The sequence below is a fragment of the Myxine glutinosa genome, chromosome 4, assembly GCF_964187855.1.
Source record: "Myxine glutinosa chromosome 4, kmMyxGlut1.1, whole genome shotgun sequence".
Taxonomy (NCBI): domain Eukaryota; kingdom Metazoa; phylum Chordata; class Myxini; order Myxiniformes; family Myxinidae; genus Myxine; species Myxine glutinosa.
This window is the reverse complement of record NC_136264.1, coordinates 126,200,190-126,216,867: the sequence shown is the minus strand read 5'-3', so window position 1 is coordinate 126,216,867 and position 16,678 is coordinate 126,200,190. Positions and strand designations below refer to the sequence as shown.

The window sequence follows — 16,678 nt, the reverse complement described above, 5'->3', positions numbered from 1 at the left end:
GTGCGCAGAGTAAAATGAGTTAATTTACATCCGTAGTACATCTAATAAATAAAGAAGATATAAGCACATCTGACATTAGGCCGAGGCTTCAGACTTTGGCACACTCAGGAGTCAGTACAATAATTGTCACAGTTGAAACACCTGAAACAAGCCTGACAAATGAATAACCTTTACTGACATGACTCCTCAACACTTGCATGTGCTTTATTAGCCCGTGTCCACCCATGCAGCGGGAGACGGGGGATTGCAATTGTATGTTGTATATCTGTGTCTGTGTCTGTGTCTGTCTGACTGTGTGTCTGTGTAAAAAAAAAATGTTACTGTTTCAGCTTTTGCCATGAAATTTTCAACAAACCTTTACTAGGAGAACGTGGGGAAGGCTAATTAATAATTGAGTCAACGTGTCAAAGGACAATGTCACACTGCGTACACATACCCCTCATGAGCCCATCTGCTGATGCACAGCGCAAGACGGCTGTTTTTGTAATCGCTTCCATGTTTTGTTTATTTTTCCGCCTGCATTTTAAGATGCTTTCTAGTTTACCATTTGAGTTTTCAACATCAAATTTTCAACAAACCTTTACGATGAGACTATAGAGAATACAAATTAATAAATTATACTTTTTGCTGTTGTTTTTGTCCAGTATAGTTTGCGTATGAAGTGGACGCAGACAGGCTTTGGATTTTAGGATGTTTTCTAGTTTGTAACTTATATTTGCTTGCTCTTCATCCCTTTCTCTCCAGGCACTATTTCATTGCAGTCATAAAATGTAGATTATGGGGTACTCGTAAATTTGCCAGCCACAGATAAACCAAGCTGCCAGCCCCATTGAAAATTAACTTTACCTCGCACTATAATCCACACACCTTTCACACCCAAACAGGTGCTTACCTTGCAATGGAAAATTCCCTTCGCTTGCCAACTACTTTTAGCAAAGTGCCAAATTCTTTGGTGAGCTTAGATTTGGTTTTTCCACGACTCTCTGCGAAGTTTTGTTCATCTTGGTTATGCTGAGTAATTCCACCTGTTTCATTTGTGCCATTCTGCCTTGATTTAAGGCAGGCTAAGAACAGTTCTAAAAGTTTATTGGCTTTTTGAAAAGTTGTTCAAACTGGCAGCTGTAGATGAACTTCGCTTTTGGCTGATTAAAATGTCCAAAACTAGAACGGCACTCGGTAGAGCGCATACCTCCGCCAGGCTGAACAGTTTGTTTTGTATCCCACTGATAGGCCGGATCTGGATTCGGACATGAACCAAAATCACATCGGCTTGTTTTTGTCACCGAACCAACTCATCCACCAAGTTTAATCATCACTCGTCCATAACTTTTTAAAATATCATGTTATATATTGCTTTTCGCAAGATCTCTCAATGGTGAAGAATCACTTAAAAAATTATATAGTTCTCGTATCTGAATCCATATTCAGATATTCACCAAAATGGAATCTATTTGTCCTTCTCACACACCCAACCGGTCCACCAAGTTTCACCCAAATCCGTCCATAACTTTGAGATATCGTGCTCTGTATCGTTTTTGGCCCAATCTCACAATGGTGAAGAATCACTTAAAAATTGTAGAAGCCGGATCCGAATCTGGTTATTCACCAAAATCTAATCATTTATTCCTTGTCAAATACACTACCTCTCCGCCAAAGTTCCTCCAAATCTGTCCAGAACTTTTTGAGATATTGTGCTTTGTATCGTTTTTGGACAGATCTCCCAATGCTGAAGAATCACTTTAAAATTCTACAAGCCGAATCCAGATGTTCACCAAAATCTAACCATTTAGTCCTTGTCACATAGACTACCTCTCTGCCAAATTTCGTCTGAATCCGTCCACAACTTTTTGAGAGATATTGTTCACAGACAGATAAACAGACAGGGGTGAAAACATAACCTCCATCCACCTACGGTGGCGGAGGTAATGAATGTGGACTGCATTAAACAACTTTTCATAGTTACATTGTCTGATGCTTTTTCAATATTTGCAGAATCCTGAGTGTAGTTCCAATACGGCCACATTTCTGTTGTGTTTCCACCCCGATAAATATTGACTTATGCTTCACTGATGCTCAGGAATTTGTAGTTTGTTCAGAGCAGGAACACCGAAGAGCAGTAAAACCAGAAACACTCGCTTTAAATAAAATATACATCACACTCACCAACGCTTAATACATGTCCGCCACTGGTGTTCTGCTTGAAGGCACATTCACTTCTTCCAAAGCCACCTCTTTACCAAGATTACACTGTGTGCTTTTCCTTTGCTTTACCAGCAGTAGTCAAAGCAAGAATTTGTAACTTGTTCCAGTGTGTCGACAATAACTTGGTTAATCTTTGCCAAAGACACGGTGGGATATTTTACGTTCACGTGCTCGTGCTAGCATACGGGTACCCATCTCAATGTCCATCTGAGGCATAGCACACTTTGTGATTCAACGCCCTCCCTGCAAAGAAGTAATCTTTAATATTTAGTCTGGTTGGGAATCAAACCTAAGTGAGACAGCTCAAAGATCGGTGTGCTTCCTCTTCACTCTTCACCTGTCAAACCGCATAATCTATATATAATGGAGCAAGTGTTTGTATGTCCACCGTATACCCATCGGTTGGACAGCTGGCCTGACAGCACCCACAGTTGTAGCCTGAAAAAAAAATCATACATCTACCACTTTGGTGTTATGGTAAGCCGTAACACATCTTCGGAAGTGTCATATTCATAATCGCCATGCCCTCCCTATAAGTTTTCCTTTCGTGTAAAATAACCGAAGTGACTGTTAAAATAATCATCAAATATCAAAAGGTTTGGGCTGGGTCGAAAGGCATCATTGGCCTTGTTAAGGCGGCAGTACATATAAGCTTCGGGCCTCTGGTGTCAGCCTATGGGCCAGTACAATCAGAATTATCTGACGTATTATAATCATGAGGAATTATATATGCACATTCGCAATATGCATCTTTTTGCTTGTTCTTCATGCAACATGTTCATGCAACATGCAACAAATGCAACATGTTCTTCTGACACATGCCTTTATTTGAATGGTGTATAGTCAACAGACCGCTGCCCTGATCGCTCCCAAAAAAAAAAAAAAAAAAAAAAAAAAAACAGCCTGGCTTACATACATGAAGCAAAAAGATGCATATTGCGAATAAAAAAAAAAAAAAAAAAATAAAAAATACTGGCATGGAGACAGCCGATCAATCTCCCAGGAGCAACCCAGAGATCCCCCACATCCAGGATAGTGGACCCCCACCTTCAAAAAAATTCAGGGCCATGACAGAGTTGGAGAGAGAGAGAGAGAGAGACAGACAAACAGACAGACAGACAGACACAGAGACAATGAGACAGAGAGAGAGTTCGGGGTGTTATGGGTCTTCAGGATGTTGTTATGGGTCTTTGGGGTCTTAAGTGTAGCCTATTACCGATCTTAAGGGTGTGGTACATCGTTGGGGTCTTTGGGGTCTTTTGGGTCCTCAGGATATGTTGGGGTCCTCTGCGTCTTAGAAGCCTGGCTTACAGCCTGGCTTACATACATGAAGCAAAAAGATGCATATTGCGAAAAAAAAAAAAAAAAAAAAAAAGCCAGGCTTTTTTTTTTTTTTTTTTTTTTGGGAGCGATCAGGGCAGCGGTCTGTTGACTATACACCATTCAAATAAAGGCATGTGTCAGAAGAACATGTTGCATGCTTGGAACAAGATTGCCCATCAGGTGACTTGTTATCCAAAGTAGAGTAACAGTGGAAATTGATGTATAATAAGGAGTTGAGATTTCCAATGCTTTCTATAGTAATCAATGTGAGCGATAGTTTATACGATAGCAATGTTCGGAATTCCAAACCCTTTCAGAGTAATGATTGTAAAGAAAAGTTGTTTGAACACAAACCAGTTATTTTTCCTCAATTCGTACAACATGCAATCAGCCATCCAATCTGATGTCAATATTTAATATTTGTTTTTTGTTTTTTTTGCTGTGACCTGGAACCAGAATGTAGTTCTTGAATTGCATTGTTTGCATTACTTTACCATGCCATACAACAAGTGACTCCTTTATTGTTCCCTCAGGCAGAGCTATATTCTTTTTTTCCCCTCTATATGATATGTACTGATATGAGAAACTACATTCGTATACTTTGCTTGTTTGCATTAATAATCAAAATACAACCCTTTTCTTCCTCCAAACCTTCCATCCCAGCAAATATGCCCTTCGGCGTTCCGCTGACATAAATGAGACCGGAGAAATTGTGTGGCACCTGGCACTCTGCCTATTGCTTGCCTGGATTGTGGTTTTTGCAGCTCTTGCCAAGGGAATCAAGTCATCAGGGAAGGTAAGGATGTGAATATCGGAGGATAGTGCAGTTTGATTTTGAGAGAGCAGGGATGGGGGGGGGGGGGGGGGTGAGGGGAATGGAATGGAGGGGGGGGGGGGGCGAGTAGGAGGAGATAGCTAGCAGGTCAGGCACAGAGGGGTGAGAGAAGGGTGCATGACCATTTAGTGATGTGTGTGTGCCGTGGGAAAGGAGTGGTCTCTGCCCCCTTGGTATTTGTTTAATGCCAATGATGCCTGAGCCATTAGCTTTGCCTCTCTGATTATTCAGGAGTGTAAGTTAGGATGTGGGAGCATTGGCCCACAATAGAGAACATTTAACGACAGTCATAGTAAAGTGGAAAGAAATAGGGGGTACCAAGTGATCACTTGGCTTAGCGGTGTTTCAATTATTATATACAAAGTAGAGGCCCATGGAGAAGCTTGAACATAGAACAGATGAGGATGTAACAGACCAAAATAGACTGTAAAAAGAAAGGGGTAAACCCACCAATGGCAGAGTTGATCAGGGACAAAATAGAGGGAGATTTGGAGAAGTAAGGGATCTGGCTGACAATGAGGGCTAGTTGTGAGTATAAATGGAGTAGTCAAGATGGATACAGAAGGAAACTCTCAGGATGGAAAAAACTGGGAAGTTGGAAAGAGGTCGGTTTGGGGACGATTAAAAGGGGGTGGAAAAGATTATGCTTTTGGATGGGACATGATCTGAGATGGTGGTGAAAAGGTGTCTTTAAGACCTGAAGGGAAGAATGAGATAGAAGGGAATGTTGAAGTTGGTTCCACAGGTGGGGAAGAAGAGGGACAAATGAGTGGAGGTGAGCAGTGATCCTGGATTTCGGTAGTTTCACCAGAATGGGATTGCTGGCAGACCGCATGCACCATGCAAAAACCTGGGGGGAACAGAGCACAGAGAGAGAGCAGAGGGTTCAAGACCAGAGAGGATGTGGTAGAAGACAGAGAAACTACCGACCTTTCTGTGATGTGTAAGTGATTGGTCCATCGGCTCAGCTTCATCACGAGAGATTCCAATGATCTTGATTGAAAGCCGTGGTTTCTACGTCATCAAGGTGTGAGGCAATGGCACTAAGCCCGAGGGGAGAAGAGTATTCCATGAAGCTGTGGATGAAGGCCTGTAGATGGAGTTGATGTCTCATTGTAGAATCCAGCTTGAAAATAAAATCTTCTATTTGTATGAAAAAATCTTCTATGAAAAAAAAAAATCAAAATAAAATTAAATAAAATGAAACAGAAGTATTTGGTAACGAGGCCACAGGAAACTGAGTCCAAACCATACTTTTATTTGCAGATGTGGTTGTTATAGAGTTACAAAATAAATGTGAGTTACCTTGGATCATCCAAGGACCTCAAAATGTGTTAAAGAAAAAAGTAAGACAAGCTTATGATATTTTACAGATTATTTCAAAGCTGATGTAAAAAAAAAGTTTTTAACCTTAACTACAGACCTATCGGCTTACTTACTTACTAATCTTACTTACTTAAGAATCATCAGCAAGGTCATGAAATCCATAATCACAGTTGCTATGAAATCCTTCCTTTTCTCCAACAACCTCATCTCAGATCACCAATTTGGTTTCAGACCAGGTCACTCCACCTTGGACATGCTGCCTCTACTCACCCAACAATGGATGGAGGCCCTCAATGTCAGACATGTTATCAGGGCCGTCTCCCTGGACATATCTCGGCTTTTGATGCATTCTGGCATCCTACCTTATCCTCTAAGCTCTCTGCATCCATGGCCAACTTCACATGAAGCAATCCTTTTGAGAAAGTTGAGTCATTCAAATTTCTGGGTTTCACTATCAGCCATGATCCTTATTTTGCAAACAACATTTCAAAAGTTATCCTCCATCATATAAGTCCTTCCTTGGCACAACTAAGCTCAAATCCACCTACAAGGCCTTAATCCACAACTTGATGGAGTACTGCTCTTCCTTCTGGACTGGCTCCCCTGCCTCACATCCTGCTCAACCTGACGTCATGGAAACCAAGGCCTTCAAGATTATTGGAATATCCTTTGATGAAATTGCGTCTATGTGCATATCACTTCACCATCACAGACAGGTTGGTGGTCTCTCTTTATTTCACTGCCTCCATTCTGGTCTTGCACACTCTACTCTTTCTATGTTTTGTCCTCCCTCCCCCCAGGTTTCTGCAGGGCACATCCAATCCACCATCAACCCCGTTTTGGTGAAACTACCTCAATCCAAGATCACTGCTCACGTCCACTCATTTATTTGGCTTTTTTCTCCGCTTGTGGAACCAACATTCTTCCATCGAGCTCTTCAAGACAGCTGTTCACCACCATCTCAGATCAACCCTAATCCAAAACCATGGTCTTTTCTACCCTCATTAACCTCCACTTCCTACCGCAATCCCTCCTTCCAAGTTTCCAGTTTCCCTCCTGAGTTTCCTTCTGTATCCTCATGTCCGCCCCATGTATTCTCTCCTGTCCCCCTCCATTGTTCCCTACACCCATTGTTTATCCAAGTCTCCCTCGAGCTTGGCCTTCAACTCTGCTGTTGGTGTTTCATCCCTCTCTCTACTGTTTCTTTTGTCCTGAACCATTCAGTTTACTAGTACTAGCTCTTCCACGAGCCTCGACTAAGTATACAAGAAAAAAAAAATGTAGCTGATGCCTTTATGACTGTGTTAAAGAGACTGCATCATTAAATGGTAATAGGTTTTCCTTTAAGGCAGAAAAATCATTTTGTAAACAAATATAATAGAAGTGGTTTCAAATTTCTGCTTTGCAAGACATTTGCTTCAAAGAAGAAAACAAATGAGAGATGGTGTCATTAAGAGTGACATGAGTAAAAAATATATGTAGGCCAGGTTTGAATTTCACAAGCAGGGATCTAAATAAACTGATTGCCAGTCTGCCCAATGCAAAGCACATATCTTGAGCGATTGCTTTGAACTCTTCCTTGAGATGTATGTTCATTGGGATGAAACTTGTCTTTCTTCCAGGTTGTGTATGTGACAGCTACATTCCCTTACCTGGTCCTCATTGTGCTGCTCGTCCGTGGGGCAACGCTCGAGGGAGCCGGAGATGGAATATCCTACTATATCGGGAGCCAATCAAATCTAACGAAGCTTCGTGAGGCTGAGGTGAGACTAAACCCACCGGATGCAGTCAGAGTATTTGGTGATGTTTTGAAAGACTTTGTAGGAAGGGGTAAGTTAGGAGGAGTGGTTAAAAAGCCACCAGTTTGTATAAATAACATATAGATGGTCTTTTAAAACCCTGTTTTAGTTTCAGGTCGGTCTCTTGACTGCCACTGGTAACATGTATACCTGCTGCATGGTGCTACCTGCTGCATGGTGCTACCTGCTGCATGGTCGGGTAGTCGGCGACTAAACTGACTGCCCTCACTGGCTTGCCAGTGGAGAGGGTGACTGTGATACCCCGCAGGACTAAAAACAATACCTGTTATAGGGCGGATGAGCTCCCTGCGGCAGCCAACAGCCATCCAGTAAGGAGATGGTGTCTCCTAAAAAAACACCCATCCAGTTCGACCAGTTTTTTTTAGATCGTAGGTTCCACATAGCAACCGCCAAGGGGAGTGCTACCGTTCGGACTTAGGAGCATTAAAGTGGTGCCCGGAACCATCTTGCACTCTCCGTGTCAGGATTGCTGGTCTTCCTTTGTCTCACTCAAACTACAGGCCGAGCTTTAATCTCTCTTTCTTGCAAACAAACCTCATACACTTTTCATCAAACACTTTTCTTACTCATTTTCACTCCTCACCTTTACATTCTCTCTTTTCCTCAAAAACCCTTAGACTATTCTCTCTTTTTTCACTTTTCTATCAATGCAGTTGTTTTATTTTGGGCCTGGCCTCGATGAGGACTATATAGAAACCTTTATCTTCCAGAGACCCTCTTATTCTGAAACTACCAAAATAAAGCCTCTCTGCTCACCTTCACTCTTTCATTCCTCTTTTCTCCTGCCTCTGGAACAACCTCCCTCACTCCCTTCAATCCCACTCCTCCCTCCAGGTCTTCAAAAGAGGTGTTCACAACCATCTCTTATCTTCCCCCATCCAAAACCTTGATCTTTTCTACACCCATTAAAACACCCCAAATCCACCACTTTCAATCACCAACGTCTTTCCAGAAATTCCTCGTCGTGTTCATTTGCTTTATGCCATGTACCCCTTTCCTTCCCCCCGCCCTCCCCTCCACCCAGCCTTCTCCCTTCCACAGATCTACCGACATCCCTCTCTGCTGTTGTTGTGCTTGTATGCTTTCCTCTCTCTCCCCCGCTTGTCTCCCTATCACTTTATTGTATGTTTTACGTGTCTGTGCATGTTTTCATGTTTAATATGCTCGCTCTTGCACGAGCCTCGATTCTGTATTCAAAAAAAAAGTCTATGACTGGAGCCTTCAACATAAAAAAGTGGAATTTATTCAGGATACCGACGATAACACTACATATACACCAGTTAACTTGCCTACTCTTCGCAAAGCAAAAGCTGGGATCTACATCAACTAACTAATGCGAGCAGAGGGCTCCCCAGCGTAACGCACATATTTAAAGGATGGCACACTTTGACCCAACAAATTGCCTTCAAAGCAACAATCCGACAGTTTCTAATCCGTCAATAATCCAACCCAGATTAGTATCCGATGGCAAGTGTGAAATCATTCCCCTCACCTGTAAGGACTCTTATAAGCTTAAAGCAAAGTATTTAAGCCAAATTGGCGCACCCAAAGTCAACAGAAAACATTGATGCAGTGCTGACATCATTTGACAAGACTGGCCAAATTTATCAAATGTTTCATTAATTACATGATAGGTTTTCATAAAAAAAAATTTTTTTTTTTTTTTTAACCTTCACCATTTGATGTGGACGGAGGTTGTGTTTTAACACCTGTTTGTCGCTGTCTGTCTGACTGTGAGCAGGATATCTCAAAATATTATGGACGGATTCAGACAAAACTTGTTGGACACATTGGGTGTATGACGAGGACGACTTTATTAGATTTTAGTGAAGATCCAGATACTATAATTTATTCGGAGATTCTTCAACATTGAGAGGATGGGGGCAAAAGATCGGTCTATCAGTGGGATACAAAATGTAAACTATTCAGCCTGCTGGAGGCCTTCACTCTACTGAGTGCCATTCTAGTTAGGCCCCCATGCAGCGGGAGATGGAGTTTTGCAATCACTTCTGGGTGTATGTTTCTGTCTGTCTGTCTGGGTGTCTGTCCGGGCCGTAACTTTTTAAGGCCGGGCCATTTGAGCTTTTGTCATCAAATTTTCAACAAAGCTTTATTATGAGAACATGGAGAAGACAAATTAATAATTTTGTTATTAGAAGCGGCCTTGGCAAAACGCCACAATAAGCTACCTTATACACCTTAACACGGATATTGTCCAAGGTGGAAAACCCCTTTTAATCCACTGGCTGAGGGGGTCCCCGTGTGCATGAGATGTGCCCTAAGTTACTCTTCATAATATTGAAGTCGACCATGAGACATATCAAAAAAGTTTGGGTCGACTTTTGGTAACCCGGCAGTAACCGAGGAAATGACGTCATTAGCCACGCCCTTTGCCGCTCTATTGATACCAAAATGTAGGGGTAGGGGAAACATAAATCGCAATAACTTTGGAAGTATAAATCACAGAACTACAAAATACCCATTAAAATGTTTGTATTTAAGTACTCTATTCATTACAATAATCATTATGCAAATTAATATGTTAATGAGGTCACCAGAGGTCAAAAGGTCACAAAACCCGGGTACAAGTGAAAATTTCACACTGCTCCAAAAAAATACCCACCAAGTTATGGATTTACTCACTTTTACATTTATGATGCATGAAACTTTTAGAATAGATGCTACTGATTACTTTGATATGCATTTGGGGCCTTTTAATGCCTAAGTTTATTACATAATATCAATTGAAAAATGTCATAAATTTAAAAGGTGGAATTTTTTCAGGTCATTGGGCATACAAAGTATGCTGTCATGCTGGGACCATTTGTTAGCAATATGAAGGTGCATATGAACAGTTTTTGTTATCAAGAATTCTCCTATGCTCTTTAGCTTTAACCCTTATTGCTCTGTAAGTAGGAGGCCCAAGGTCAAAGGTCAACTTTAATCGAATTCCGTTGCCAGCACATGTCAAGCGGCATGCATCCTTTGAGAAAGATCACATTGTTTAATGTTGAAGTTTTTGTTTTAATCAAGGCAAGTGACTTTCAGTTTATGTCTTCACCACAAGGTTGGATTTGGTCTTTGATTCCTATGTCGAGGGGTCCATAAAAGATTCCGAGAGAAGGCGCCGTTCAGTTAAAGCGGCAATTGAAATGAACATTATCAATTACGACACACCATTACCTGTAGAAATGGACAGATTTTGGGCATCAAGCAATAATAAATTTAAACTCCAGATGCTTCTTCACTCACAAGCCATAAAGTGTGGAAAAGAAAGACCTTCCACAGTCAACGTTGTGGCAAGTTATTTTTCAGGTGTATCTGGTGCAGTTACTGTCAAACCAGTCTGTCAAAGATGGCTGTTCAACAGAAATGCCAGACCTCAGTCCCGATGTAGAAGAGGCAGATGCTCGTATCATTCCACATGCGATGCATGCAGTCAAAAGTGGAACTGAACGTATTATCGTATTGTCTGGTGATACAGATGTGTTTGTACTGCTTATGCACTACTGGAATATTCTTCATTACAATGGCCTAAGCGAACTTTGGCTAAGGGCTGGTGTTGGAGATTCAGCGAGATACATTCCAGTTCACACATTAGCACCAAAGGGTGGAGAAGAACTTTGCTATGTGCTACCACTTGTTCATACCCTGACTGGCTGTGACTACACAAGCAAGGTGGGAACAAAACATGCAGCCTTGAATAATGCTAGTCCATCTGAGTATCTGAAAGACTTTGATTCTGGAACAAGTTGTACCGACAGTTTCATGGCGTCCTGTGAGGCATACCTGGTACAAGTTATAAAAAAGAACACCAAGTGCACAACAATGGATCAATTAAGAGACCACATGTACCATCACAGTAAAGGTGTATCCTTGGAGCAACTTCCGCCAACTAGCCATGCAATACAGCGACACATCCATAGAGCGTTTTATGCAACCTATCAGATGGTGACTTTGTTACACCCTCATAAGCCCACATCACTGGATCCAACTGCCTTTGGCTTCAGGGAAGCAGATGAACTTTTGATGCCAACTAAAGGCATGAGACCAATTCCTGAAGAATACACAGTTTTGTGCAATTGCAAAAAATGCAGCAATGACAGATGTGCCTGTCGCAAAAATGGACTTCCCTGCATTAGTTTCTGCAAGTGTCAAAGTCTCCAGGGTGATGAACAAATTGTGCAATGCAAAAACCCCTCTGGTTCAACTCAGTATTAGCATAAAGGAAATTTCTTTATGGTATTAGGTATGTAGCAGTAATTTACTCTGTATAAGCATCGCTGGGTCGTCTGGATCCCTTTGACAAACATGCGAGTAAGCAACGGTAAATTACTAAACTTGTGGACAATAGAAACTATTGTGTTAAAACATGTACTTGTCTATCATTGCTTGAGATATGTCTCTTTCATTTGACTAGCAGATCAGGCATAGATAACATTTTATGGAACCATGGTCATCATTCCCATGGGTATTTTTAAAGGCTTCTTGGCTTCAAATAAGATTTCAATTAAATCTAACCTTATGATGTGTCCGCCTACTTGACAAAACACTGAGGGTTAATACAATGGACTGAAGAGCATAAGGGAACTCTTCACAAAACATCTCAGAATACATTCTCAAATTGCTAAAGAAGGTATTAGTATGCAGAACATTCTATTATACTTATGGACTGCAAAAAATTCCACCTTTTAAATTTACGGCAATTTTCAGTTGATGTTATGTAATACAATTAGGCATTAAAAGGCCCCAAATGCATATCAAAGTAATCAGTAGCATCTATTCTAAACGTTCCATGCATCATCTATCTATAATTCCACTAATCTCTGTGTGTATGTTTGTATGTATGTTTGTATGTATGTTTGTCTGTGACCGCTGTTTCTCGACAACTACCGGTCCGATATACTTGAAACTTGCCAGGTATATTGCTGGGGACCCGAGGATGTGCCTTTTCAAGGTTTGAAATTAATCGGACAAGTAGTTACCGAGCTATGGCGATTTAGCCGTTCGCCGTTCGCTTTGGCGTTGCGAATGGACCAAACCATTTCATGTAAATAGAGGGGGGGGGGGGGGGGGGTTCTGTGGTCGTTGCGAATGGACCAAACCATTTCATGTAAATAGAGGGGGGGGGGATTGTCACCGTACTCGCAAGCCGTTCGCCGTTCGCTTTGGCGTTGCGAATGGACCAAACCATTTCATGTAAATAGAGGGGGGGGATATAATTTTAGATATATATATAGTACGGGCATATATATAGTACGGGCATGCCCTAGTAAATGTAAAAGTGAGTAAATCCATAACTTGGTGGGTATTTATTTGGAGCAGTGTGAAATTTTCACTTGTACTCGGGTTTTGTGACCTTTTGACCTCTGGTGACCTCATTAACATATTAATTTGCATAATGATTATTGTAATGAATAGAGTACTTAAATACAAACATTTTAATGGGTATTTTGTAGTTCTGTTATTTATACTTCCAAAGTTATTGCGATTTATGTTTCCCCTACCCCTCAATTTTGGTATCAATAGAGCGGCAAAGGGCGTGGCTAATGACGTCATTTCCTCTGTTACTGCCGGGTTACCAAAAATCTACCCAAACTTTTTTGATATGTCTCATGGTCTACTTCAATATTATGAAGAGTAACTTAGGGCACATCTCATGCACACGGGGACCCCCTCAGCCAATGGACTATTGGGGACGGGGGAAATGAAATCGCTGCAACCCTCAGTCCTCCTGTCAAGTTTGGTTGGGATTGGATAAGTAATGACAAAATGTATTGCAGACAGACAGACACCAACTTGTGTATTTTAGTATGATAAACATTTCAAAATTTGACCACATGTATGTATCCTTTAAGATGGAAACAGATTAAATTCTTCGAGAGCATTTGTAATTTTTATTTTCCCTTTGTATTTTTACTTACATGTACAATTCATAGTGCATTAAACAAACGTGCTGTGGAAGGTTTTTTAAATGTTCTTTCATTCCACCTGACCAGGTGTGGAAGGATGCCACGACACAGATCTTCTATTCTCTAGCAACGGCCGGTGGTGGCCTGATCGCTTTGTCTTCTTACAACAAATTCAGCAACAATTGTTTCCTCGATGCACTCATCGTGACCATCACAAACTGCACCACCAGCGTGTTTGCCGGGTTCGCCATATTTTCGGTCATCGGTCACTTGGCCCACGTGGCTGGCACCACGGTGCCTGAGGTCGCTGCTTCAGGTAAGGTTGATGGTGGTGGTTAGATTTTTGAGGCATCTTGAGGTTCTTGCTAAAGAAATGTTTTTGTTTAAGAATATTAAAATGATCGATTTTTACAATGAGTCCATTGTGCTGTTTCTAATTCTCCATCTCACCATTTGTAGGTTTTGGTTTGGCTTTCATTGCATACCCTCGGACTCTCACCCAGCTACCCATATCACCATTTTGGTCGATTCTCTTCTTCTTGATGCTCTTCACACTTGGACTCGACAGCCAGTTTACCATGATTGGTGAGTTTTACATCATTTATAACAACAGGATGCAATGTTGGGGTCAATTTTAACTCATGTCCGAGAAAATATTGAGGCAATGCTCTCAAATGATCATGTATTAGCCGAGTTGATATTCCCTTCAGAGCACATAGCTTGTGATACTGGATTCAAATTCCATATTATGCATTGATTTATTCATTGCCTTCTTATACTTGTGTAAAGTGCATTGGTCTTATATGCTTGTCCTGCCTGTTGTACATGTACAAGTCCCTCAACTTGAGTATCAAAATTTAATTGCACTAATTATTCAAAATGTGTTTTAGAAAAAAACAGCATTTCTATCTACCAGGTACACGTATTACTCTTCTTCTCCATGGAGGTTAAATCTTAAAAGTTGTAGATTGTGAACTTTTATTATTTTTTTGGATTGACCCACCCAAAGCATATGAATTGTTGCATAAGCAGGATGTAATTCATTCATTAATTAGTGAATAATTGACCTAACGTATCCGGCCGTAAAACATTGCTTCAAAAAGAGCACCACGGTGCCCGAAAAAGTCCAACCCCTGCTCTACGGGGAAAAATGGCCTCTAAAGGTGATTCATGATTGACCTACCATAAGCACAATTAACTAAAGATTTTGCCACAATTGTGCACTTTCGGTTAAAAATATGAAACTAGACAGATTAATACTCTTACGTGGAAAAGGGTGGGGTGGGGGATAGATTGCCATCACATAGATAGATTCTGTTGAGACTTTGGCTTGGTCTGTGTGCTGGATTAGCATAGATTTATGTCTGCATCAGGGATCTGTCAAAGGTAAGTTGTATTGGTAAAATATGCACCAAGGAGGTGGTGATTGTATACCCCAGAGCAGAATTGGGTGAGGTTGTATGGTTTAAAGCCTCCTGTACAGATGAGGCCAGGTGGAGGTTTAGCTGACTGAAAATAATGGGTTATGAGATAATGTTTTCTGGTATTCTTCTGGCAAGAAGAAGTTGAATATAATTCACGAGTAGAGCAATAAGGATCGACCAATGTTTGGAAGAGTGGTGTGTGTAACAAGTTTCTGCATTTATGAATCAATAGGAATCATTTTGGGGGAAAAGGGAATATTTCCAGAATAATAGCCGAAGGCGAAATTGAAATTGGGCAGCTGGTTTTGCCATGGGAATTCGACCTTTTTAGGCTAGAGGAGTTCGGATGGGGCTAAAAATGAATGAACTGTAACTGATAAATTGGGCATTCTGGGAAAAAATAACTTGAGGAAAGGAAAAGGTAAAATTATTCTACACCAATGTAAGTAGGTTATATAATAGGTTGGAGGTGGTTGAATCAAAAGTAGATAGTGAGGTGCACAATATACAGACTTGGCATTTAATATGGAATATTTTTTTTGTGGGGGTGAACTTACTTTTCAAGATGTCTTAGAACCAAAAGTTCATTGGAATTATGTTGAAATTATTCTAGATTTTGTTAATGTGACCTTTAAAAGAAACAAAAACCACATTTGACATTTCGAAAAAAATAAATTGATCCTTGAAAGTGATGTAAACTGATATCGAACTCAATTCATGGACAGTACTGTGTTAAACTTCTATACGTTTTCCAGAAGCATCACTTTATTTTGCACATTAGCCAAAATTTTTTTTAACAAAAACAAAAGTTAAATTATGACTGGGATTACGGACAGTAAAATTACAGTTCAGTACTTCGTGTAACCCCCACGAGCATTCAGGAGAGCACGTACACGTTGAGGCATGCTGTTCACAAGATTTGCTAAGGTTTGGACAGGAATCGCTTGCCATGCAGTGACAATAGCCTGCTGAAATTCACTCACAGAGGTCGGCTGCTGGTCCAAGTGGTCGATTTGACGTTATTTCTGCCCACAAGTTCTCTATCGGATTAATATCCGGGGACTTGGCAGGCCACACCATATGCTCGACACCACGGTCAGCAAGAAAGTGTTGGATCATGCGAGCACGATGAGGCCGTGCATTGTCATCTTGGAAGACAACGTTTCCTCGAAAGGCTGCACGAGCAAATGGAAGCAATGTTTCTTCCAGAATGGCCCTGTACTTGAACTGGTTCAGGTTTCCATTCAGAACAACCAGGTCAGTTTTGCCCCCTGCATGAAAAGCAGCCCAAACGGTCACCCCACCACCTCCAGCTTGGACTCTTGGCACTATACAATCTTTGTTGTAGGCTTCATGCACTTGTCTGTGCACTCGGACGCGGCCATCTTGACGATAGACCAGAAATCTAGACTCGTCACTGAAGATCATGTGATTTCAGTGTCCTGGCTGCCATTGACGGTGCTCTCTGGCCCACTGCAATCGGCGCTGGCGGTGTTGTCTGGTCAGGCGTGGCTTTCTCAGGGTACGCCTGGCACGATAGCCTGCTTGAACCAGTCATTGGTTGACTCGCCTTCTGGATACAGGCACATTTGTCAGTTGCTGCCGCTCAGCCCTAAGCCGATTAGCTGACTTGGTACGGCCATTGCGGACTAACCGGTGCAGCTGGCGATCATCCCTCCTTATGGTTCTGCGGGGACGTCCTGGCCTCGGTATTGGAGGAGGGACACCCCTCTGAGCATTTCGTTTCAGGATCTCCGACACCTGACCTTGAGTGATGCCATACTCCCCAGAAATAGCACACCGTTTCATGCCGTAATTTCGTAAAGCCACCACTCC

General features: G+C 41.5%; 1 protein-coding gene across 1 annotated transcript in view; it reads left to right on the top strand.

Annotated features, from left to right (window-relative positions):
* Positions 1-16,678, top strand: part of LOC137425186 (sodium- and chloride-dependent neutral and basic amino acid transporter B(0+)) — a 106,149-nt gene that overhangs the window by 44,745 nt on the left and 44,726 nt on the right. Inside the window, exons 6-9 of the mRNA XM_068113347.2 lie at positions 4,189-4,321; positions 7,309-7,449; positions 13,506-13,734; positions 13,878-14,003. Coding sequence (XP_067969448.2) covers positions 4,189-4,321; positions 7,309-7,449; positions 13,506-13,734; positions 13,878-14,003 — 629 coding nt within the window. The remainder of the gene's footprint in view (positions 1-4,188; positions 4,322-7,308; positions 7,450-13,505; positions 13,735-13,877; positions 14,004-16,678) is intronic.